At 45.2% G+C, this 25,465-nt stretch overlaps 1 protein-coding gene across 1 annotated transcript in view; it reads left to right on the top strand.

The window, feature by feature from the left end:
* The window catches only part of SHANK1 (SH3 and multiple ankyrin repeat domains 1), a 2,604,687-nt gene that overhangs the window by 773,752 nt on the left and 1,805,470 nt on the right, over positions 1-25,465 (top strand). The window contains exon 9 of the mRNA XM_069605116.1: positions 19,567-19,644. Within this exon, the coding sequence (XP_069461217.1) occupies positions 19,567-19,644 (78 nt within the window). The remainder of the gene's footprint in view (positions 1-19,566; positions 19,645-25,465) is intronic.

Raw genomic sequence — 25,465 nt, 5'->3', positions numbered from 1 at the left:
TTCTTCAGTCCAGCCACATTTTTTGTTATTTTTTCGTAGTAATACGGTGATCGGGTGTACAACTTGGAAGAAGTCTGGTATGAACCGGCGAGTTCGCAAATCCCAAAGTACTTTGCACTCCTTTTACTGACGTTGGTGATGGCCACATCAGAATGGCGTAAACTTTGTGCAGGTCCATCCTGATGCCTCCGGGAGTAAGGATAAAGCCTAGAAACTCTACTTCGGTTACGTGAAAGAAACTCTTTTCAAGCTTTGCATATAAACAATGTTCACGGAGCTTGGCGAGGACTGAACGGACGTGCTTGATATGATCCTGTTTTGAGGTTGAGGACACTAGGATATCATCTATGTACACTAGGGCACAGACATCAATTAACTCTCTCAAAACGTCATTCATGAAATATTGGAATGCTGCCAGAGCGTTGCATAACCCAAAGGGCATGACTTGATATTCGAATAAACCATGTTTGGTATGGAAAGCAGTTTTCCATTCGTCACAGCTTCTGACTCGGACCAGGTGGTACGCTCCCCGAAGATCCAATTTGGTGTAAATCTGAGCATCTTTGACCTGGTCCAGCATTTCCGGGATAAGTGGCAAGGGATAACGGTTCTTTACAGTGATCTGGTTTAATGCGCGGTAGTCAATACAGGTCCTTAAATCCCCTTCTTTTTTCGGCACGAAGACCAAAGGACTGTCTGCAGGGGACTTCGATGGACGGATGAATCCGTTTGCAAGGTATTGGTCTAAGTAAGACTTCAGATGAAGATTTTCAGGTTCCGTAAGAGCATAGATTCTACCACAAGGGACTTCAGCACCAGGAACAAGGTCGCTTTGACAGTCATAAGGCCTGTGCGGCGGCAGGGTGTTTGCTTGGTCCTTCTGGAATACATCCTGGAAATCGCGTTATTCCTTTGGCAAGGTATTAGTTACACCCAGGGTTGATGTTGTCGCTCCGGGAGTTGCAGAAATACTGAAAGCTGGTTTCTGTTCTTGATAATAACAGGCTGGAGAGCAGTCACTAGGGAAGGTTAATTTCCTTGTCCGCCAGTCGATCAAAGGGTTGTGAGCGACTAACCATGGCATCCCTAGTATAAGCCGGAATTGAGGTGCCTTGATGAGATCAAACGAAATGAGTTCCCAACGCCCGTCCTGGCACAGCAAGATTATCTCGGCTGTGCATTGGGTTATGGGTCCGGAGGCGATTTCTCTCCCATCTACCGTAGTCACCTTGTCTGTAGTCGGCTCAGAACATAAGGGAAGCCCCATCTCTGCAGCCAGGTCTTGATCTATATAATTCCCGACGACCGTTGGTTATTGATTAAGATCACTGGTATTGCAAAGTGTGAGGTCGGTGGCTCTGTCCTCTCACTCGACAAACTGATCTCTATGTTTGCCGAGCAGGGTAGTTTTCCGATTTAGATTCTTTCTCTTCATCTTTTTCCGTGGCCCGACGATCTTCCTTGGAGGTTTCACCGGGCAGTCCTTCAGGAAATGCCTAGGTTTTCCGCAATACAGCCATAACTGTTGTTCCCTTCTTTTATCTCGCTCTTGTTTTGTTAATGGAGGTCACACCCCCCAATTTTCATGGGCTCCACAGTGCTTTCTTGTGCTTGGGTTACATTATCTCTAGACCGAACATACACAGCCCGAGGATCCATTTTGGAAAGATCTGCTTTTCGGTCTTGCAACGGTGGTCTAGTTGTATGACCAGATTTATGAACTCATAACAGTCTCGAGGAGGATCAACTACTTGAGCTAGAACTTCTTTTAATTCGCCTCGTAAGCCCCGATGAAACAATGTGGTTCTTTTGATTTCAGGCCACCTAGCTTCGGCAACCAATCTGTTGAAAGTAGCAATGTACGTTAACAGGTCCTGATTCCTCTGTTGAAGGGAAAGGAGTTCATTGTCCACTGCTTGCTCTCGGGTATGGCGAGCAAACATTTTCTCCATTTCCCTCTGAAATCCCCCAAAGTCATGTAATAAAGGATCATCATGGGTCACCAGTGGTACAGACCAATCTGCTGCGCTACCGCTCAGGTATGATAAAACAAAGGCTACCCAAGCTTGATCGTTTGGGAATACTCCTGGCCTGAAAAGAAAGTGAAGGCGACACTGATTCATGAAAGCTGTGTATTTCCATGGATCACCTGTAAACCGCTCCGGCGGTGCCAAAGGAACTGTTCCTGGTAGCATAATTTGTACCGGAGTAGTGGAAGTGGATGGTAGGGTAGGATTCTGCATCGTCGGGTTGCTTCCAGGCAGAGGTGTCTGTCCTGTTTTGTGATTGCAAGTATTGTCTGCTAATTTCTTCTGTACGCTCCTTAGTCACTATTAAATCTCTTCGGAGAGTGTTAGTCTCCTGTCGGGCAGAATGAACCTCGGCACGCACTTCTCCTATTAATTGGGCCAATTGGTCTAATTCCGAAGTCTCCATGGCGCCCAGGTGGATTGGTTTGGCAGGCTTCGTGGTCTGTTACGCTCACCTGGTTCCACGGGGACGCCACCCAGCAGTTGGGACTCAGGTATCCTTCTCTGCGGTTCCTCGGTGTGACCAGCGGGAGGGTTCTGCCTGAAATACAGGTGGGCAATGTTCAAGACTGGGCAACTGGGGTAAACAGACCCCACCACCCTGTATACCCGCGGCCTCACTGGACCTCTACTCACCTTGTTTTTAATGCAGGTGTGTTCTCCGTCCTGCCTTCTTGGCAGGGGCGCGTTGTGCTTGGTGGGCGTTTGCGATCGAGTTACTTGACTAATGCCGGCCCACTTTGAGTCTTTCAGGTAGGTCTGATTGCTGTGCTATATTATTGTCCTTACATGCCTTTTCGGTTTAAATAATGTCTTTTCTCTTCCTTAGGTGTGCGGAAGTCCAATATGTGGCATAGACTGTATTGGGCCTCGCCGGTAAGTAATGGCGTTTTTAGAGCGCCTTATTGTGGTAAGAAGGAGCTAAGCGCAGTGCTAGGTTGCCTTGCATCTTGCTAACCTGTTGTCTTGTCTTCCCACAGGTCGCGGTGCTCACCTGGTGCATGGAATTCCTGAGGCGATGCTGGTCGAGGAGCGGCTTGCGAGGTAAGCTTTTCGGCACCGTTCATTATATTGTAATAATGTCTAATGCCTTGTTTCTTCCTTTTTTGCAGATCCGTCGGTTCGGGAGGAGCGCTGGTTCCAGGAGGCTGATCTCAAGGGCTGTGGACAGCTAACGATGAAATTACAGGTAAGCTGCTGCTGCTAACGATGTCCTTTTTCTCCTTTACAGATGCTGTTCTTCCGAGGTTGTCGGGTGTAGCTGAACACGGTGAGCGTCACGTTGCAGAATTGCAAAGTAACGCGAAGCGTGTTATCCCAGTCGGGTGTGGTTTAAATAGCTTCAAGAAAGTAGTCCAGGTAAAATAGTTCCTATGGTACCACACCCAAAAATACTATACCGCATAGCTTGGTTCCAAGGAGCCAAGCTATTTGGATGCTTCCATGTTGATTGACACTGAAATAAAGTAGTTCCCAATACAAGTCCTTTATCAAGTATGAGCCTGGCCCCAAGAAGGCCTAGGCCAAGGATGCCTGGTTTTAGTGGAGACCCTTCCTGGTCCATGGGCTTGCCAGGGGGTCTTCTGGATGGGGGTCATGACAGCTGGTCATGTTCAGTTAACTCAACAAATCCTGTCCTATCAAATTTATTGGAGAGGACTCTGAGCACAAAAAGGGTGAACTCACCACTTTTCCTCCTATTTTGATTGCTACCTCTTCTGTGTAGGGAACCGTGGCAACAGCCCCAGAGAAGCACTGCGTGTCAAGAGTTTCACCTGATAATGGAAAGTTTCCCTCACTAGTGCATGATTTAGTGGCACCCGTGTCGACCATTAGGATGAATTGCTTGTTACCTATCTCAGCATCCACCAAGGGTTCCTCGTCAGAGTGGGTAGTCATGGATAGGGCCGAGAACGCAAGAGCTTTCTGTGGGCTGTCGTAATCAGGGTACTTGTTGGTACCTGGGAACGTAAAATGGTTGCTTCCCATGACTCTGACCCCCCTGTAAGGCGCTGCTGTTCCATTTGGCACTGCATTAGTCATGGACATATGACCTCCGTATGAGGGTTTCTGCTGCGCTACTTGTGGTTGGGCATTAGGCAGGACTTTGTCATGGTCATCAGGCCAAGAATGCAAACATTAAAGGGCCACATACACAGGGGCCCCGGATGGACACAGTCCTGGCGCCTTTGGCACCAGGCTCATGAATAACAATAAGCAAGAACATTTATTTGGGGCAAGAATGCTTTTATTTTGGACATAACTCCTCATTTTGGGTGCAAGGTGCATTTAACATGGGAACTTCCATCACTAAGGCAGCCTCACGTGTACTCTTGGGTGTGGCTGCTGCTGCTATTGGGTTGCCTTGCACATGCTGACTCACTAGGAGTGGCAGGGTTTGGCAGACAAGCCAGTCCTAGTGGGCGTGCCCACGATCGCAGCTATATAAACTGCTCCGATCCCTGAGGCAGATGCTTCGCGTTATTCTGCACTTCCATCCAGCATAACACCCACCGCCGCCTGGGATTAAACTTAGTTTTGGAAATCCTGCTTCCTGCTTTCATACTTACCAACTGGGGAACCTGCTCTCACCTGTGCGTGTCTTTGTTGATCCTGACATTCTTCTCCAAATCTTCCGGAACGCTGACATCTTCTTCTTGACACCGCAGTTCATCGTCAAGCCTTCCGGAACACTGACATCTTCATCCTGGCACCGCAGTTCATCTTCAAATCTTCTGAGACGCTGAAATCTTCATCTTGGCACCGCAAAACGACGCGATTCGTCAGCGACAGCAGCACCTGCAAGTAAAAACGAGAGGCAAGGTTGGACACTTAAAAGACATTCAGTTTAAGGTTGCGCTTCCACCGAACCTCACGCTTTGCCTTAAACCAGCACTCACCTATTGTCGGACATTGCGGTTTCAACCATCTTCTTCCTGGCCGCTTTTGAGCCGCATTTCCATCTATGAGCCGCATTTCCATCTATTGGGAAGAAAACAGAAGAGAAAACGTTATTCAGGAATTAACAGCAATATTGAGAGCAATAATACCAAGACAGAAAACGAGAAGAGGCAAAGAGAAAATGGAAAGGGAAAGAGACAAGAGGAGAAGCATATTCGCAGCTGGACTGGACTATTACTTACTAGGGATCAGTGAAGGAACTAGATCCCATCAACAAGCGCTCCTGCCAGAAGTAGCAGGACGGAGAGCTTACCATAAATAATTAACAGGTGAGCCCTATGGGCCGGTACATGCCCACAGAAATCGCACCTTGGGGAGAAGGGTTTGAGAGGCACAATAGTCACCCATCAGTGCACTCACGTTTTCTCATATCCACGCAGGAACAGTGTCACCAATTGCCGCCGCCCACAGCTTATCCACAGAGGGAAAGACTGGACGGGGGGTGATCTAACTCCTGGGAGGGCTGCAACCGTGCCCCAACTTCTCCATAGAAACCAGGTGAGCGTAACAGGCCTCTACCTGCACATGTGGAGGCTTCGGTGGTAACTGTGTATACGCCTGGTGTATCTCGTAAGGTATGGAAGTGGCCATCGGGGGTGGGAAGGAATATGGCTGTGGTGGTGCAGGGCCAGACTGATTGTACGGGTTGTATCCTGCCCCCTGCCTACTTCTACATTCTCTTACAAAATGCCCCCACTTTCCACAGCTCCATCACTGAGAAGGTCCCATACCACCTCTGGGTCCCATTCCACCAAATCCCCCCCTTTACCCTTTGCCGCCTTGAAGCCCTCCTCTTCCCCGCTGCTGACCTCCTTGTTGCCATTCAGGATACTGAGACTGAGTTCTGCCGCCCCACTACCCCTGTCCTCCTCCTGGCCAAAATGCAGCAATTCTCATATGTGCGTGTGCTGCAGCCTGCTTTGCCGCCTGCAATCCTTGAGCCGTTTCCTTTTCGCGTTCTTTAATCCTCTTACAATGCTGTATAATTATAGTCTGAATTTCAGCCCACCACTTCGCCTCTATGCCCACTATCTTCTCGAGCGCTTTCTGAACTTACTTCGGCAATCCCTGTTTAATAACAAAATAGAAAAGAGGAACTGGTCGGTCCCACTAGTATCCCATCTCCGCTCGCCACATCTCTTGTACCTTTAAAACATACCGACCGGGGTCTTCATTGTCCCCCATGGTTTACTGCATCATAGACTATAAGTCTGCATGTCGTTATACGCCCAGTGCAGCATGTCCCACTCTTGCGCTCTGATGTTGTTTAAGGGTGCCTCATCGTGCGCATCATCATCTAACTTCACTCCTGGATACCGTGCCTTAACCCGCTCATCCCCAGCCTGATCTCCCATGATTACAACAAGCACACTTTTCATATCTCCCACTGCCAGAGGAATACCTGCTGTCTGCTTTTCAAATGCATATATCCCCTTCCCAGCCCCGGTAGTGAGGGACAGGAGCGTTTTGATCAAATTATTCTTATCCATCTGAGCCCAAGGCATATAGTACACCATCCCAGGGCCTTTATGCAATAACAGTCAGTGCTCTGGGGCTGCACCCATCAGTGTGCTCTATATCCTCCACCACTTTCCACAGTTCTAAAATCTCCTTTCTCTTTTGAAGCTTTTTACCTTTGTATTTGGTGGTTAGAAATGTATTCATGTGATCCAGTATCCCTCTGTTATTAGTGTCCTGCTCTGGCCAGGGGCAGGGCATCCCCCCTTGTGTTTCGGCCACCCACTGCGTGTGGTATTTTTATGTTCTATCCCTATACAATGGCAATGTACTATAAATATACTCCAATGGAGCCATTACCCCCATATTGACAATAGTCATTTTCAGAGACAAAACCTTTTAGCAATGCGTGCGCACAATTGTCTTGTGTCACTGCCAGTCCTCCGTTCCCACCTTCCAGTCGCCACCTACCACCTGTCCACCCCCGCACACACACTCTCTCACTCCTCACATCCTATACCCACACTACTTCAGCATACACCCTGGCCTCTATCTACTCCACAATAAGATTTCAAAACAGAGACACAACAAACTAAAACAATAAGCCAAAATAACAACCACTACCTTATCTCCTTCCCCCACCCGAAATATATTGACCACAGGAATCCGAGATCTCTAATTATACAGAGCTCCTACTTTTGATTCCCCTTATCACAATAAAAAATATGGCGCCTTCACCCCTAACTTGGAAAGGATCCCACACTCCTGTCTTTCTCCTTGTTATCCTCTCAACAATAATAATGACAAAAAAACCTGCCACGTGGTCTTTCAAACTCTCCTTTCATAAACGCATACTGCATCTCCCTATTCACCTTTGCCCTCGTTGTTGCCACTCGAAGAGGTGTACTTACATGCATGTTCAACCGAGTTCCTCCGTCACGTGGCCCCAATAACGGCCTGCATCCTCCTAGGAGCCACGCCCACCTCCAAAGAGCAGACATGAATTCTGTAAAAATGGCTCCTGCACACCGCTGTGGGTTGCGCGCTTCGGTCATGTGGGCGCGGTCCCTCTAGAGATGCAGGCTGGAAGTCTCTATGTTCGTGAGGGTCACTGGGATCATGTCGGGGTCACCAGAAACATAGGGGAAACCGCTCACACCAGAAAAAATGCAACCCAATAGGGAAAAAGGGCCAGCACACCTCTTGCAAGATGAACAAGGTTTTATTTCCACAAGAATAGAAATGTGCCAGCAAAGAGCTCTGCTGCCACAGAACGTTCTGGCAAAATCAGCACAATCAACACTTTAAAAAGACATAAAGCGTCATCAGTGATGTAAGTTACATAAGTTACAAATCCAAATGGCTGGTTGGTTCAACTCTATACATAGGCTACCTACTCCATAGGCGATTCCAGGCCATTGGCCCCAGCTCCTTCTGTCCATCTTAATCAGTTGGGCTCCTTCTCGCACGTCAACAGAGGCGAATCAAAAGTTAATTGCTCATTATACGAAGAAAAACAATGCATTCTCAGGGCCTCATCATGAGTTTGACCTTAGCCCTTAAATGCGGTGGCAATGCTATTACAGCTGCATTTAAGGGTTGGCCCAATCATGCGTCGGTGGTAAGTGGGAGTTTTACATCCAGCTGTTTGCTGGAGGAGGTACAAATGTCCCCTTTCCACCCATTTTTGGCCATTTTCTGTGTAATTATCGCCGGCACAATTACCGCTGGTAGTAATGGCGCCCCACAGTCCCATTGGGTCCAATGGACCCTATGGGGAATGGGAACGTACCACTGTACCGCTACTCATGATCCGTCGCTAATAGCGCCAGACCGAGTAGCGGTAACACTATTTAAGCTGCTGGTATCCCTGCAATGTTACTGCCGGGATACCGCCAGACTCCTGATGAGGCCCTCTATCTCTAACCTAATGTGCACCTGGTACTGCAGACAAGGGCTAAGAGGATACTTTGAGGTCACCGTAACTCACAAACCTCAGCTTGATTCCAGACACGCCAGCGCCCTTCCAAAGCTCTCCACCCTCATTTTAGCTTTGTTGTTTTGCCCCTCCGGCACCTTGCAGCATAAACTATGTGACCTGGCCCTGTTTTCTGATCTTGTCTGATCAATTGGGGTTCTTAACAGCTTTATGGTTGGTGGTCTGCACTGGCTGGTATCTTGGAATTTCTAGGTTATTTGGTCAGGGGAATCTGGGCGCTATTACTTGGAGCTGGGACTGGTGGGGGTTGGAGGCTCGTGCCCTCCTTCTCATGGGATCGCTTTTTTCATGGAACTCTCAGCCCCCTCATGGCCTTGCAGGTTGCATTCCTTCTAGGATACAAGTGCTGGCAACATAAGACATTGGGCCTCATTACACTTTCGACGGTCCGGATACAAGGGTGCCTGTAGCAATGTACCGGCACCCTATCTGGACAGCCAAATGCGAGTTTGCGGGCATGGAACTCCCGGCAGGCCTGACCTGCTGGGAGTTCAGGCTCCTACCGGCAGTGTTTTCACTGAAGCACCAGCACCGTTAGCAACGGTGCTGGTGCTTCAGTGACCCCATTCCCGTGGAGCCCTTTTGGACTCCACGGGAATGGGGATTTACCGTTCTGCGACCTGCCATGATATCCAGGTGGCACTGGGAGGTCAGGCGGCAGAAACGGTGTTATAGGGGTTTTACCTCCACCGATGTAAGCACTTTATACATGTGTACATAATAACTGGCGCCTAAGATGTTGCTCTCCTCAGAAAGCAGCTTTACAAATGCAAATGTTACTTCAGCTTCTTTTCAAACTGGGATTGTCAGTAAGTTGGAAGAGGTCTTCAGTGATGGTCTCTTGGGATCTGTTTTTCTTGGGCTTCCGATGGAACATGACGATGGCAAGTTCTTTTGAACAGACAACAGAATGAGACATTTACTCCATACATGTACACTTTTCCTGAATTCCACCCACAAGTCAGCATGGTGGTTCCAGAGGCTTCGGGGCTTAATGGCATCCTGTGTATTAGCTCTTCCTTTGGCAAGATTAAAAATGAGACGTACACAGATGGCACTCAGACAGAACTGGTCTCAGCGACGGATCCACTCTCAGTTGATTCGGGTGACTCCAGATATGATTCCTGACCTAGAATGGTTGTCGGACTACTCCAAACTCTCGGATGGGACGCCCTTTTTGGAGCCATCTACTCATGTGATATTGACAACGTATTTCTCCCTGCTCGGCTGGGGGGCTATGCTGCGTCATCTGGAGGTGTTCGATTTGTGGTCTTTCTCAGACAGGGAACATCAACTACCTTGAATTACTAGCTATTCTTCTGAACCTGATGGCATTCCAGTGCAGTATCACCAACAAAATAGTTTGCATCAGGGCAGATAACTCAGTCTCGATGTTTTCCGCAAACAAGCAAGGGGGGACCAAGTACCTTCTTCTGGTGGTCCTTTCTCTGCAGATATGGGAATGAGCTGTACTGAAGGGAATTTGGCTTCGGGTGGTGTACATTCTTGGCCCGGAAAACACAGTGGCCGATTCCTTCAACCATCGGTCTTCCGCAAACCACAAGTGGGAGTTAAATTATCAAGTTCTCTCCCATCACTTCTCCGAATGGGGGACACAGAGTATAGAACTGTATGCAACACATCAACAGATAACATCTGCTATATGCTTCCAGGAAGGGTCTTTGCCCAGGCTCCCGCAGCTCTTTATAGCACCTTGGCAGCCAGCCAGGTTCTGGTTTTCAGAACTAAATTAGCTGTCAGTCTCTCTGCCGTTCCAGTTGCTGGAGATTCACAATCTCCTGCACCAGAAGGACCAACAAGTATGCCATCCCTCCCCAAAGTCACTCAACTTAGCAGCCTGGTTCCTGAAATCAGGTTGTTAGCACAGTTCGGTACGATGTTCATTCATCACACGTTTTCTTTTCGCTGCATTATTTGCTGGAAATGTTTGCCCCAAGAAAATTATTGACAAATATTGGAGTAGGAGGGGCGGGGGTGTAAGGGCATATAAGGGATAGTGTGGGGGTGGGGAATAGGGAATAAATAATAGAGGAGGAGGGTTGGGGGAACACCCCAAATTAAAAAGACAAAAATTCAATTCATTTTTTCGAGCAACATTTTCAGCAAAAAATGCAGTGAAAATTAACCGAGGGATGATTGAACATAGAACCCACAGTTCAACCTATCTGATGATAATATGCACATTATCCTTGCAGCGTGCAAAGCTTCCATGGGTGCACAGTATAAAAGCAGATGGCTCTGCTTCTGTCACTGGTGCCTAAACAAACAGATCGATCCTTGTCAGGCATCAGTGTGGAAAGCGCCTCTCCTTTATCTCAGATCTTGCATCCACAGGCATTCATATGCACTCTTGGTGTACATACCTCTCGGCTATCGGGGCATACCTCAATACTGAATCTTCTTCGTTCACTCTCACAAACCCAGTGATAAAACATTGTTTTCCAGGTTTGCTACATTTCCTTCCTCCTGTCAAGCCTCCCCAGACAAAATAGGGCCTCAATGTGGTGCTCAATGCGCTTTGCCATGAACTGTTCGAACCCACGGCGACCGTGGATCTCAAATTGCTCACCTGGAAAATGGTCTTGGATGTCGCATCACTTCAGCAAGAAGGATTGGCGAGCTGCAGGTCCTCCGCATTGAAGAACGCTTTATGACCTTCAATAGGGATAAAGTGGTGCTGCTCAAACACCCGTCTTTCCTCCCTAAAATCACTTTGAAGTTTCATATTAACCAATCTATCATGATGCCAGTGTTTTTACCGGACGTCTCATCAGACGCAGAACAGGTACTACACAATCTTGACATCAGGAGAGCTCTCAAATTCTATCTTGATAAGACAAAAGATTTAAGAACCTCTTCTCAACTTTTTATGGCATTCTGAAATACCAAAAAGGAACACAGGCCATAATTTCCCACTGGAAAGTTTCCTGAATCACAGAAACCCACACACTACAATGCCTACAGGCCTCCAAAGGCATCCACACACATCTAATGTGGGTTAAAGTGGCCTATGTGACTTTCCAGAAGTACGTGCCCTAGGAAACCATTGCCAGGGCAGCCACTTGGGTCTCCCACTCAGCGTTCTGCAAACATTATTGTCTCGACCTCAGCTCTAGAGCTGAGGCTCAGTTTGGTCAAGCGGTCTTCAGAAACCTCTTTAGCTTGGGGATTTTAATCCATCCACCGATTTTCTATACATCAGTGCTTAGGAATCTCCCAAGATGGACAATATACTAGGAGTACATAATGCAGTTATCCAAAAGGGGAAAAAATTCTTCAAGAGAGCTTCAGTACTGTGAGTCGAGCAAGTGCTGTCACCACAAAAACCTGCTGCTCATAACTCGCTTGACTCCTACAGTAGAAAGAGACTTAGTATGCATTAATCCTCTAAGAAGTGGCTGTGACAGAGTCTAACGTGGCCCTGCTGAAATGCAAAAGTATGGGAAAAAGGCAAGCCCGGGCAGCCCACAGGTGACCTAAGTCTGCCTACGAGCTGACAGTCGGATAGCAGACAAGGAGGGGCAGTAAGCGGGCAGGCAGGCAGGCAAGCATGTGGACAAACAGACTGTAAATGCAAGAATGTAAAAATAAATTCTAATGATCAATACACTTGTCCGTGTCTGTGTTACTCTTACCGCTTATCTGACTTATCACGGCCAGTCGGGTGGGAATTGTGTCTCAGTCTCGATCGCTGTGTTTAACTATTCCCGAATTATGGTACAATTCTTCTTCAGGCAAAGCCACAATCACAGTCGTAGCTTAGAGGACGCTCACTGAGCAGAGAACTGGACACGAGACACGAAAGACACCCGCACACCAGACGGCCTCAGGCGATTTGAGGAAAGGACCCACTGACTGTCTTGAGACCGTCAAGCCGCACCAACACTCTGATTCTTTCTGAGTTGGCTGCTTCCGACAGTCCGACAGTATGACGTTTACCGGGAGTACATTAGTAACTACAGTGAGCAACATTTCCTTTCTTAGGTGTGAGTAGTACAATCTCTTGGCTAAATTTGTTTACAGCGATGTATTTTTACTGCGTGAAATGAACTGCTAAACATTTATTTGCTTGTTTTTTTACTCACAGTATTTACCACAGAATGCTGTGGAGACTTCCCGCATGCCCTTTTACTGACCCTAACCATCTGCCACCCCCACCAATATTGCTTGACCCCAACCCACCATTTCCATTTTGGTGGCAAAAAACGCAAGAAAAATGTGAGCAAAAATAAATCCAGCATTTGGGGGTTGAGCAATATTTATTTTAATGCTTATATAGGGTGCTACACGCTCAAAGTCCCCAGAGGGCCCAGACAAACAGAAACAACAAAACAAATTCCCAACAAAAATGACAATGCACAAAAATAACTTTAATGCAAACACTAGATACTCAAGTCCTTTATTAACAAGATCCAACTACAACTCATTTTAAAAAGGAGGACAGGAAGGATCCCAAAGCAGAAATGGCAGGATGTTTGTTAGGCAGAAACCTGTGCAGTTCCCTTAGGGACCACTGCAAAAGATTTAAGACTACAGGTGTTTGGCAGTAAACCCACTTGGTAGCAGTCTGTACCAAACAGATTCACTTGGTAGCTGTAGCTGAGCAGTCAGACTTCCCTCAAGAAGAGTTAGGCAGTATGTAGAGTATACACCATAGGTACAGAGATACAGTAGCACAAGCAAACACTGACCAGAGCTTTGGTGTAAAAGTATATAATTATTTATTTAAATACACACTTGTAAATTACACTAGCACAAAAGAGGTAAGTAAATTCAGCACACAGTATCTATTATATATATACAACCCTAATTACTTATTAGACAAGTCTTAGTGAGAAACACCACTTATTTTCAGACAGAAGTGAGCGCTTAACATAAGATGGCACTCTAATAAGTTATAAAAAAAACGGGAGGAAAAAAGGCAGAGTTATGAAAGCACACAAGTTTCAATACTTTTAAAAGAACCACAGTAAGGCAGGATAGGCAGATTTCTACTGGGGAGCAAGGAAGTCAATTGCAAGGCCCACTCTTGGAGAGAGCAAGCAGAAGGGGTCCAGGTTCACACAGTGGGGTTATGCCCAAAGAGTCTTGTAGATAGTTCGCACAAAAAGGATGAAATTAAAGTCAGGAAAAGATAGCTAGGTTGTCCCAGGCCAGCCCAGGTTAGAAAGTCGAGGCTTTACTGTCACCCCGAACGATCTGTCGCAAGGGAAGCCAGGTGGGACACGGTACCTTAAGTGTGAAGGAAGCTGCAGCGGGTGCAAGTCGGTGTTTCGTACAGAGGAAGAGGAGGTCTCGCCCTAGAGGAAAGAAGAAGGTCGTTGCACTGCCAGGGAAGAAACCAGCCGCAGAGTTCTTTCGGTTAAAAGGTACTACCCTTCTCTTCGCGGTAGTGGTAAGCAGTGGTATTCCGGTTGCCGGGGTGCTTGGCACGGGCAAGGCGGCCACGAGATGCTCCAGGAAGGTGAACAGAGGGAAAAACTAGTTATCCCCACCAGTCAAAGGAAGAAGAATCTCCGGACTGGAGATCTCCTCTGTCGTCGGGAAAAGTGGTGAGACGGTTCAGCAAGGCTCCACCAGTGGTGTCATCGTTGCAGGTCGGCTCAGCTTCTCCCTCCTCGGATTCTTAGGTCCTGTGGCGACTTCTGAAGTTCCAGTCCCCAAAGCCCTGCTTTTATGCAGCACACCCCCATTCACTCAGCCTAGCTGTCAAACAAACATGCTAAGTGGTGAGCCGGCCGGCTCACCACTTGGGCCAATCACACAAGAGTGCGACTTGAGTTACCAAGGTAACTCAGTCCAGGGTCCCTAAACCCCCTCCCACATCCCCTGTGGTACCCAGACAGAGTGGCACCCCTTTTGGAGGCTTCTGTGGAGAAGCCCGCCAAAAAGTGGAACAAAGGGCTCGACTTGGGTTGGAGTCACAGAAGAGAACACAAACGCCATTTTAGAATCGAGTTCTGGCAAAAAATACCAACCGGTGAATTAATATAAAATAAATAAACCGGCGGTATGTTCGAGGCTATAAGAATTAAATAATTAAAGTTGGTAGCCTCGAACAATGGGAAAAACCCATAGAGATATATTTGCGGTCGAATATAAAAAGTAGTATCCACTGCCACCAGCCAAAACTCGAACAGGGGGGACGGAGACATGCCCCCTCGAACAAAAGACTTCGGGGCAATCGAATTGCCCCGACCAGTATGTCCACAATATGATGGTTTGTACTGGTTTCTGTTCATAATTTGGGACTAGTAAAGCCAATGGTGACTTTACATGCCCTGGGAGACAGTAGTCAGTCCCATGGTATGGAGTCTATGTCGGGGGGTCGCTACGACACCCCTGGGTTACGACACGGAGGGTGCTGTGTAACCCACATTAAAACACATGAGACCCTATGGCGTAAAAGACCCCATAGCCCATAAAACACATGGAAAGATAAAGGAACACCTCAAATCATAAGAGTCTCACTCTTAGCAGGAGAAAAAAATAAACCCCAAAAATCCAGCAGAGCTGCTGGGGGACTCACTAGGTTTGGGAAATTAGCCTTTACAGAGAATTCTCCCTAACAATGTTGAAAAGCATAACACAAATTACATCTACAGCTCTTTTTTAAACCAGCAAGGGCAGGTAAGATCCCTGAGAAATGAAGGCAGGGCATTCCACATACTTGGTGCACATGTGTCAAATCTAGTGCCACCGCATTTAGCTAACTTAAAACAGGTTTGGCAAAGCAGAGAGCTGTCAATCGATGCATTTCTGAGTTCAAGACAGTTGGGCCTCATTAGGAGTGTGGCGGCTGCGGAATGAACAGTGCCGGTAAGGGACCGGTATCACTCATTCCGGGCAGCCACATTACGAGGTCTGCAGCGGGTCCCGCTCTGCACGCCTGGCCAGACCAGACGTGCACAGTGGGACACGCTAGCAGTCCAGGATGCTAACAACGGGCCTGTGTTTAATGGGCCCATTGTTAGCATCCTCCCCATTCCCATTGAGCCCTATGGGGACTCAAATGGGAATGGGTATGTACCGGGTGCAGGTCCTGTGAAAGGGATTTACAAGTCAGGCGCTGGAAAAATGGTATTCCCCATTCCCATTGAGTCCCAGAGGACTCAATGGGAATGGGGAAGACGGTAGCACCGGAACCATTCATAATGGTGCCGGTGCTACTGTCAAAGTCTGCGAGTGGGTGCCTTTCAGCCCGCAAACTTGTACTCTGCCGGTCCGGTAACAATGGTGCCAGTAAGCCTACTGGCACCGTTGTTACCGGACCGGTAGGGCCGTAATGACCCCCAGTAGCTTGTGCTGGATCCTGTGTTTCACAGGTAGCCAATGCAATTAGTGTCTGTATCAGCTAGAAGACTATTGCAGTGATCTAGCTGTGAATTAATCAGAGCTGTAGCCAAGAGGGCTCTGTTCTTCAGGGTTAAGTATGGACGAATTTGTCGCAATAGTCTGTTAATATAAGAACATGATGATCAGAGCTGATCAGTGTGTTTAGTGAAGGACAGCTGGGAATCAAAATAGACTTCCAGGGTTTTTACACAAGAGGCCAATTAGAATCTCGGTCTTGTTATCATTTAATGCCAGAGAATTAACAGCCATCCACGATTGAAACATAGAATACATCTGATTAATTGCCTGTGAGTCATGATCATAATTGTCAGACAACCTCAATAGGTTTTGCTAATCGTCTGCATAATTTGTATAAATGATGCCGGCGCCCTTCAATAGGTCCAAAAATTGCCTAGTATAAATATTAAAGAGAGTTGGGGCTATCCATGATCCCGTTGGCACAGCACAATTGAGGTCAATGAGACATGCTTGGGAATCGTCTATGGCCGCTCCCACTGAACGAGGCCCCAGGAAAGGCTTAGTCCATGCTGAAGCAATGTCTGAGCATCTAGCAACCTCAACCAACCTCTTCAAGAGTAGTGAATAATCAACAAGGTCGAAAACCGCAGATAGATCTAACAGCATCAGCATGGCAGCATGGCCACTGCCGGTAATATTGGCCATATTGGATTTCAAGTAAGGCTATTGCTGTTCCATGTTTTCCCCCGAAACCTGATTGACAACCCCCCAATAAATCAGGCGCCTCAATGTACTCCTGCATTTGCAAGTAGGGAATTCTCTCAATATTCATAAAAAATTGAGCATTTGTGATGGGTCTATTTATCCCTAGCAAATGTAGGGTCAAGATGAGCCGTCTTGAGAAGTGGGATAATCCAGGTTTCCTTAATACAAACTGGAACACTGGAATCTGAAAAGGAAGAGTTAACAATCTGTGCCATTGCAGGAAGAAAGAAGTCCAAGCAGTGCTTCAAAATGTGTGCTGGACATACATCACCCAAGCATTCCGTTGCTTTCATGTTGTTTATATTAGTAAAAACATAGTCTTCGGAAACCTGATGAAAGGAAAACCTAAGGTGGTCTACAGACACAGCAAACACAGGAGATGTACTAATTGTGTTGCATGCCGGATTGTCAAGAAAGGTTTTACGCAACGTTATTGCTTGTTGATGTTTAGAGATTTTATTAATAAACTAATTTTGTATGTTTTGACACCAGACATTAAACGTGTCAATTTTGGCCTTCTCATTTGTCATTCCCTCAAGCTCTCTAAGGATTTCAAACAATTTTTTCAAACTAAATTTAGCATTACAGATTCCGCGATTATGATCAGCCTGTTTAGATGGAAAGATGGCCTGTTTGATCATATCATCATTAAACCACATATTTTTATTGGTCTCAGTTTTCATAGTTTTAAGACGCAATGGAGCAATCAATTCAATTGCTCCATGTATAAGCTGTTGAAATTGTTCTGCAAGATGATCAGAATTATGGAAAGTATGGATATTCAAGAGGCCTGGAAGAACTAAAGAGGCGATAGCCATGGGGGTGAGCTTTTTGAAGTTCCTAACCCTTTTCAAAAAGTTCTAGGCTTAGAATCCCCCCGCAATACTGCCGTTTGGAACAGCAAGCTCGAAAGAAACTAGCAGGTGGTCAGACCACGGACCCAAAACCACTTGCGGTATCAGGAAGAGTGCTATCCTCCAAACTTTGAATGTGGAACTGCATTGGACCTATTCAGAGACTACTTAAATAGCAATCAGAACATGCATGTGAAGCTTACATAGAGTAAAGGATGCCCATGTAGCTTGTTTCTCCTCAAAGTTCTTCTGAAACTATATGCAATACCTGGCGTTATTCTAGCGGTTCCTGGCACAAGAGTCCTGGATTTCCCTCTTGTTCTACTATTCACGCTGCAGATGTCTATTGTGTATGTCAGTTGAAGTCAGTACGTCAGTATGTTTGTCTGCTGTGTTGTTGTCCTGATGTGAAAGGGTCACCACCCTCAGGGGCCTAGAGTAGCACTTTCCCATCAATACAACTCAGTTTGCAAGTTGAAGAGGCTTCTGGCACTTATTTCATCAGTCTTGAAAGAAAACAAGCATGAAAACAAGGATCCTCTGAAAAAATGTATTCCAGTTCCTCAGACCCTGCCAGCTATGCTGGGTTGTTAAACTTTCAGATCCCTTTTTTCAGCCTCTTTATTGCTTTTTTCCTTTTTTTCCTTAAGTATTTTTATCGTTTATAATCAAGCAAAATCCAAGTTTTGATCACTTTTATTGCAAAAAAAACATGATGTGTTCAGATGGTGGTTCCATAGGTTTTCGAAGTCCCGCAGACCTCTTAATCATATGGGAAACAAAATAAAGCACACACAGAGCTGAACATCACCTTTACATGGGAAAGAAGCAAGGGATTCTCCCACTTTTAATTCCATTGGCTGCAGAAAGGAAGTAGGCCAGGAATTCGCTCCTGCAAGGCCCCTTTATCTGAGGGACCATACAATGGAAATGGAAACCAGACACATGCTCAAACACTGAGAGGCAGTTTGCTGAGAAGTTACATTTCAAGCAAAAGTTTTGCAGTTCGTAATGTGTCCAAACGTTTAAACGCAGTGTCTAATGAGTGAAACCGAGCATAAAAAAAGCATAGAAAAAGTAATGCTGTTGCAGACAGATTCCAAAATGTTAGATTGAAAGGCACACAGGTGAGAAGGAAAAGGATATGCTTGTTCACACCTTCCCTGCTCAGTAAGGCTTTTCACATGCATCATGGTATGCATTTTCCAACGCTATAAGCAGACTCAAGTATTTATTCGAATTACAATGTGTATACGCATTTTCCTGGCCGTCACAGCTGAATGATTGCTTGCATTGATGGTAATGCCCCACTAACTAACACAAACACTGGGCACCAGCGTCTGGGGACTAAAATATGGTCTGAGGTGGATGCATGTTTCTTCAGCCTCCATGATGTGCCAGGTGATAAATAGGTGAACCTGAGTTGCTTAGGCCTACTTGTAAATATTCCAGAGCTTCCAAGGCCTTATCAGGGATTGGGCGGAGCGGCAGTAATGCTATTACCGCTGCATTACCGCTCTGCCCAATCCTGAGTTTGGGCAGAAAGTGGGAGGTTTACCTCCAGCTTTTTGCTGGAGGAGAAAAAAAAACACCCTTTCTGCCCATTCTCAGCGATATTACCACTGGCGCTATTACCGGCAGCAGGAATAGTGCCGAAAAGCCCCATAGAGTCCTATGGGCTCAGAATAAATGTGGATCAACAGTGCCACCGGAAGTCGGGATCCGGCGCCTATTGAAAATAATAAAATGTCTCAAGTGGAGGAAGGATCTTTAGTAGACCTTCTAATGTCATGTGAGTTTAAACAATTTTTTTATAATAATAATAATTAGTTATTTATAACGTGCCTAATACCCAGAGGTTTCTAAGCGCAGACCCATGGATCGAACCTGTGTTGCTCCACGTTGTCTTGATTCTAAGGCGAGCACATTGCCCTTGAGCTATCCTCCCGAAACTAACAATGATAAAAGCCTTTAAAACACTACACATTTTTTTATGATACCTCCCCACATAGCACACCGTATTCAAATCATCCACATCATGAGAAGACACTAACATTGAAGAGTGTTTTGTAGAGCTAAGTAATACTTTCTAAAGTTTTTACATTATTCCTTTTCATAGCTGCTGTGAATTCCTTTAATGTTTCCCTTCTCTTTTGTTTTTCAGGAAAGCAGTGCTCGAATCCTGCTGTACAGAGGGGCCAATAAAGACATCAAGAACCACAATGGGCAGACTCCCTTCCAGGTCAGGAATGCTTTTCACTGGGGACTTTTGCTTCAACTGCAGACATGTGAGACTATCATTGTCTGTGGTCTGAGATAAGATCACTAACAGTTGACATTCTTGTTTCAATCCCTTATGATGGTCGAATCGCTGAGCCTGGAAAACAGCAACATGTTATTTAAGGGGTGTTTTTGTATAGCTCTGCAGGTTGACAGACCACACAGCTCTACTTTAAGGTATATTCCAATGCTTCCTTAGCTGTTATATCACAAAGCTGCACTGAAACACATATTGCAGAGTTCTACCAGTGATTAAATGCCAATGTCTACCAAAATGTCTGACTCCAAACCTGCCAGCATAGTGATCTTGCAGCTCATCTAGAATGTAGGTCATTGAGGGATCTGCAAGATGCCCAGCACATCTCACAGGTTGGTAATCGGACAGGGTTAGTAACTTTGCTAGATAACAGATTCCCAAGAACTCCTAAAATGTTGATTTCCACATACTCGTATTCATTGAATAATCGTAGAGTTCACAAATCACCATACTTTTAGGACATCAAGCATGTCTATTATAAGCTTATAAACCCATACAAATCAGTCATGTATTGCCTATTTGACCAGCTCTCGAGGTACAAATCCCACAGCTCTAACAAAAGAACAGAATCCTAAGAAGAGCAGAATCACAGATTTTATTTAGGACAGCTCTCGCAGATCTTATTAAGGAACGGTCACACAGTTCTTGTGAATTACCAACTCTCATGTACATCAGATGTTATTAAGTACAGATATAATTAAAGACAGATCTCACAGCTTCTATGAAGGACAGATTCTAAAGTCGTCAAGATGGACAGATCCCACTAATTGTATGATGGGCAGGATCGTACGTCTGTTATGTTTGATAGATCCTATTTCTTTTGTAAAGTTCTGAGTCTTATGAAAGCCAAATTGACAGATAGTATTAAGGACATATCTCATATCTCTTACGATGGACAGATCAGAAAGCTCTTAATAATGGTCTGATCCCATTGCCCAGGCGAAGGAAAAATCATGTTTCTCTCATGAACAACAGTTCCTCTATTTTTTGTTCAGGAAACATCCTGTGAAGTACCAGACACACAGTGCTTATGAATGACAGATCACATAGCTATTCTTTCCATACCGTTTGAAAAACCTCCTGAGTTTTCTGAGGTGTTAACAGGCAAACTTTTAAACATATCTGAGTGGTTTTCTGAATTGATTGAATTATCGAAGGCAAATTATTGCTCAGTTGGGTTTGTTTGAGTTCCACCTGGAGATGGCCTGCACAGCTCGGTGCGCGGGAACACTCACTCCAAGTTTAAATAACTCTTTCATTGTTCCCCAATCTCGATTATTGTGGACTCTATTCATCTGTCAGTTAGTATTTTTGCACAGCTTCTTTTTCTGCCAGACTAGATGTTACTCAAAATATTTATAATGAAAGATGAGCAACGTAAACATTGCTCACTGCTCCTTCCAGTCATCAGTCTTGTGCTGTAATGCCCATCGGATTTCACTATGCCTGCTCTTCCCCTTACTTAATTATAATGTCTTATTGTCTTTGGGATCCATTATCCCTTAACATATCACAAAGGGTTCCAAAGTGTTGCTACATTTACTTTCATTGCGGAAGGCAGATGAGCACCTCCAATCCCTTTGAGTCTGCCCATTCGCTGCAGACACAGATGACAGGGTAAATCCGGTCGGCCCTTTTCCCTTACAACTGTAATACCACAGACCCTACAGTGTGTCGAGCCCTTTCTTTGCCCTAGTCCTATGACTACTCCCCTGTATCTATACAGATCCCTTTTCATTATTACTATTGATTTCATGGCACCACTCTTGCTTAATGCCAGTCCAAGGAACTGTCGACCCATCCTGTGAGAAAGGACTTCCTCATATTATCCATGAGGCTTTCTGTGGCAAGCCTTGCCTTCTGAACACTTGTTATAAAACTGCATCACCACTAAAGTATGCTCCTTTCCTGTTTATTTACTTTTGCATGGTAGGTTAAGAGAACTAATCTGCCTGGAAAGATGGATTGAGGCCATGTTACACCCCCGTATTAGCCAGTTCTTATCCAGGGAAGCCTCTCACAGTTCAGACAGATGGGTCTGACTGCCCTTTGTACCGGTTCCCGAGAGAAGAATGGTGGTCAGTAACTGAGAAGGTGTGTCTGGCAGTCATCTGGGCACTAAAGATGCATCAGCCATACCAAAATACCACAACCGTAATGTTTCAGATGGGTCATAGGAGCATATCTTTACTTTGTTCCTTTGGGTGCTGTGATTGGAATACTCAGGAGGTTGTTGGCTTTCAAATGGAGCACATATACAGTGGAACATCACTGTTTCCAAGATTCGCAACATTAGTGGCCTATCCAGAATGTTGCTGAGCCCATAATTCACCCATCAGGCCCTCTTGTCATGTGCCATTATCAACATGGCAGTCAGTAAAGTCGGGGTGGCCTTGGGGCAGTCAGGAAATGCTCTGTATCTTTGTGGAAAGTCATTGGTGCTATCTGTCGTATAAGAGGTTGGGGTAATGGCAGCAGTATGTTAGACCAATTTCTAGTCCATTTTATGATGTCTGCCATTATTTCTGGCTTTTCGTCCTTTTCTGACACTGCTATTGAGAGAGTCTGCATGACAAATGTGTATTTCCTTTCCATTAGTTAGTCTTAGGGTTGTATAACAGAATTGTCAGTGTGCAAGGAAGATGCATAGCGACCCTCTTGCTCCTCTTGCTTACTCCCACTTCCATGTATGTCACCGGATTCCTTGTAATTGGTCCTTGGCCACCTAGTCTCCAAAGTCAGATCCCCGAACCAAATACTAGCTATTTATTTTTGTGCCTTGGACCTTTTTCCCTTAGAAGGTGCTTTCACCCTTGGGATGCTCCTCAGACATCTAGGATTCATATTAAGGCAGCACAAAGCAGTGTCATCAAGGAATAGTCTTCCATATTTCCATGTCAAGAAGGATCAATTAGCATTGGGTAACACCTAACCATTAGGTGGCACCATTTCCCAGGTACCTCAGATATGCAGTAGGTGTAGTTGAAGATTTGCTATGAAGGATTCTCTTCTTTTTTTCTCTACATCGTCATGAATTTCCATGGCCTGAGTAGCAGCATTTCTATCTGTAGGTTAACCTTTTAGAGACTGCCAACATGTTAGCACCCATCTCTAATAGAAAATGTGTTACTAGGGAACCTAACACATGGTTTAATCATGATCTTCAAGGCCTCAAAAGTGCGAAAACCAAAGTACTTTATAAATGGAAAAAATCCCAGTCGGAAGTCGACAAGGAAATTTATAATAGTCATTTCAGGGCTCGCCGCAAAAAGAGCTTATCTTGATGATCATATCATCAAAGCTCAGTCTACTCCCAAGGAACTCTTTAAAGTGTTCAAATAACTGGAATCTAAACAAAACACCATACAGGAGTCTATTATTAAAGATGCCAGGTGGTGTAACCTAGTACAGGAGGCCATGGATAATAAACTCAACAAAATTAATAAAGGTATCGCTGATGCCAGAGCCTCTTTATCTGGTAAAGGTCTCAAGGATACTCTTACTCCTGCTAAATGTTGGAAGGAAGATGAACTCTTCTCTTTCAAACCCATTACAGAAGAGGACTTAACAATAATTATCCAAAATCTCAAACCATCTAATTGTAAGGGAGATGTTTGTCCTGCGCTAACAATTAAAGCTTGTGCTACCTTACATATCCCCATCCTCTGCACATTTTTTAATGCATCTTTCAGGGACTGTGCAGTGCCCACATGTATTAAGCACTCTAGGGTGACCCACTTATTAAAAAAAAAAACGATCTCTCCCCCGAGGACCCACTTAACTACCATCCTATCTCCAACTCCCCATTTCTCCTTAAGATTCTTAATAAAATGGCCTATGTTCAATTACTGGCTCACTTAAGAAATGGTAACATCTTGAATAAGAGACAGTCTGGCTTTTGGGAAAAACATGGCACAGAGTCCGCTCTGTTGGATTTGAAATCAAGGCTCCTTAGACACATGGATCAAGGCGACCCCAGCATGCTGATGCTGTTGGACCTATCTGCCGCCTTCGACCTGGTAGACCATACTGTATTGGTCTCCAGGTTGATGGAGGTGGCAGGCTCCTCTTCGTTGGCGGCTGATTGGGTCACTTCTTTTTTGAAGATCGTCACTGGAGAGTGAGCAGCAATTTGGCAGATGCCAATATCAAGGAGCTAACGCAAGGTGTCCCTCAGGGAGCCTGTCTCTCTTCCATTTTCTATAATCTCTTTACAGTACCGTTTCGTGATTTTCTGGACATTAACAACATAGAGTTTACCAATTACGCCGATGATACTCAGTGTATCATACCCATCACTGGTGTCTTTTCAGTTGATGAAACTAACATCAACAGAATTTTCTTGCTTATTCAGAGTTGAGTGTGTTCCAATGGTTTGGCTCTTAATACAAGCAAGACAGAGCTTATGCTTGTGGGCACTGTCCCCAAGATTCGTAAACTTGAAGATCAAAATTCCAAACTGGTAATTGATGAATGTGTTATAGTGGTCAAGAAAAAAGTCAAGACCTTGGGCATTTATCTTGACAGTAATCTTAACATGAAATCACAGGTCGGTAGTCTGGTGGCTTTGTCCTCTTACTACATCAAATTGCTTTCACATGCCCACCCATTCCTCTCCCATACCAGCAGGGAAATGCTTGCCAAAGCATTGATTAGCTCCAGGCTTGACTATTGTAGCAGTCGATTGACTGTTCTCTCAAACGGTGAACTGAACAGACTGCAGGTTGTGCAGAACAACGCTGTCATGGTTGTTCTGGACAAGAAAAGGTCTGACCATATCTCTGAGGCGAGAAGGGAACTTCACTGGCTCCCTATTAGGGAACGTATCCTCTTTCGGCTTCTGTCTATCTCTTTTAATTGTATGAAACACTCTGGCCCTAGTTATCTCAATGAGTAAACATAATCTCAGATCCAACAATCAATTTCAGTTTATGGTTCCGGTATGTAGATTATCGCAGACTAAGGCTGGTGCATTTTTTTCTGCAGCTCCCCTGTCTTGGAACAATTTGCCTCTGAAATTGAGATCGGAAAACTCCATTCATGTACTCAGAAAAGGTCTGAAGACACATCTGTTTAAATAAACATTCGCTGGTCTTTCGGAACTTTATCCCACCTTCGTACTCCTCTCTCTCCTGCTGGTCTGCTTAGTCGAATATGCTATTTGATTGTCAGCGCCCTTAAGCATTAGGGTCAGTGGATTCTGTGCTATATAAATGTTAAATAAATAAATGAATAGAGTGTGTGTGTGTAACTGTGCATGCCTCTAAGATGCTTTGGGACAAAAGAGGCTAAATTGCCCTTGTGCTGATTTAGTGGTCCATTTCAGAGGAGGATGCAAAGCATCCTGCAGCAAGGCAGAAGAGCCCAATGGATATCATTTTGCATGTCTCAGCTGCTTACAGCTACAAGCATAAGCTATGAAACTGAAAATATTGTTGATCCTTTACTGTCTCTAGTACACGAGAGGTAGTTAGCTCATATCAACAGTCATAGTCAATATACATTATCTTCAAACTATTCAATGGTACAAAAAATTCCTTTTATTCAAAATTTTGCATTCATAAAAGCGAAAAACATTAAAAATATCTGTTATCGCACAACGTATTTAGTGTTAGAAAACTGTCTCAAAACGGACAATTAACTTGTGACATCAATACTTAAATCTAATAGGGTAGTATATGTATTGAAAGCTATAATTCAGTATATAACTATTAAAGAGGCTATTGCCATCTTATAATAGTTAGGG

The sequence above is a fragment of the Ambystoma mexicanum genome, chromosome 1p (genome assembly GCF_040938575.1).
Source record: "Ambystoma mexicanum isolate Mex_15411 chromosome 1p, UKY_AmexF1_1, whole genome shotgun sequence".
NCBI classification, from domain to species: Eukaryota; Metazoa; Chordata; class Amphibia; order Caudata; family Ambystomatidae; genus Ambystoma; species Ambystoma mexicanum.
This window is presented reverse-complemented; position numbering and strand designations above follow the sequence as displayed.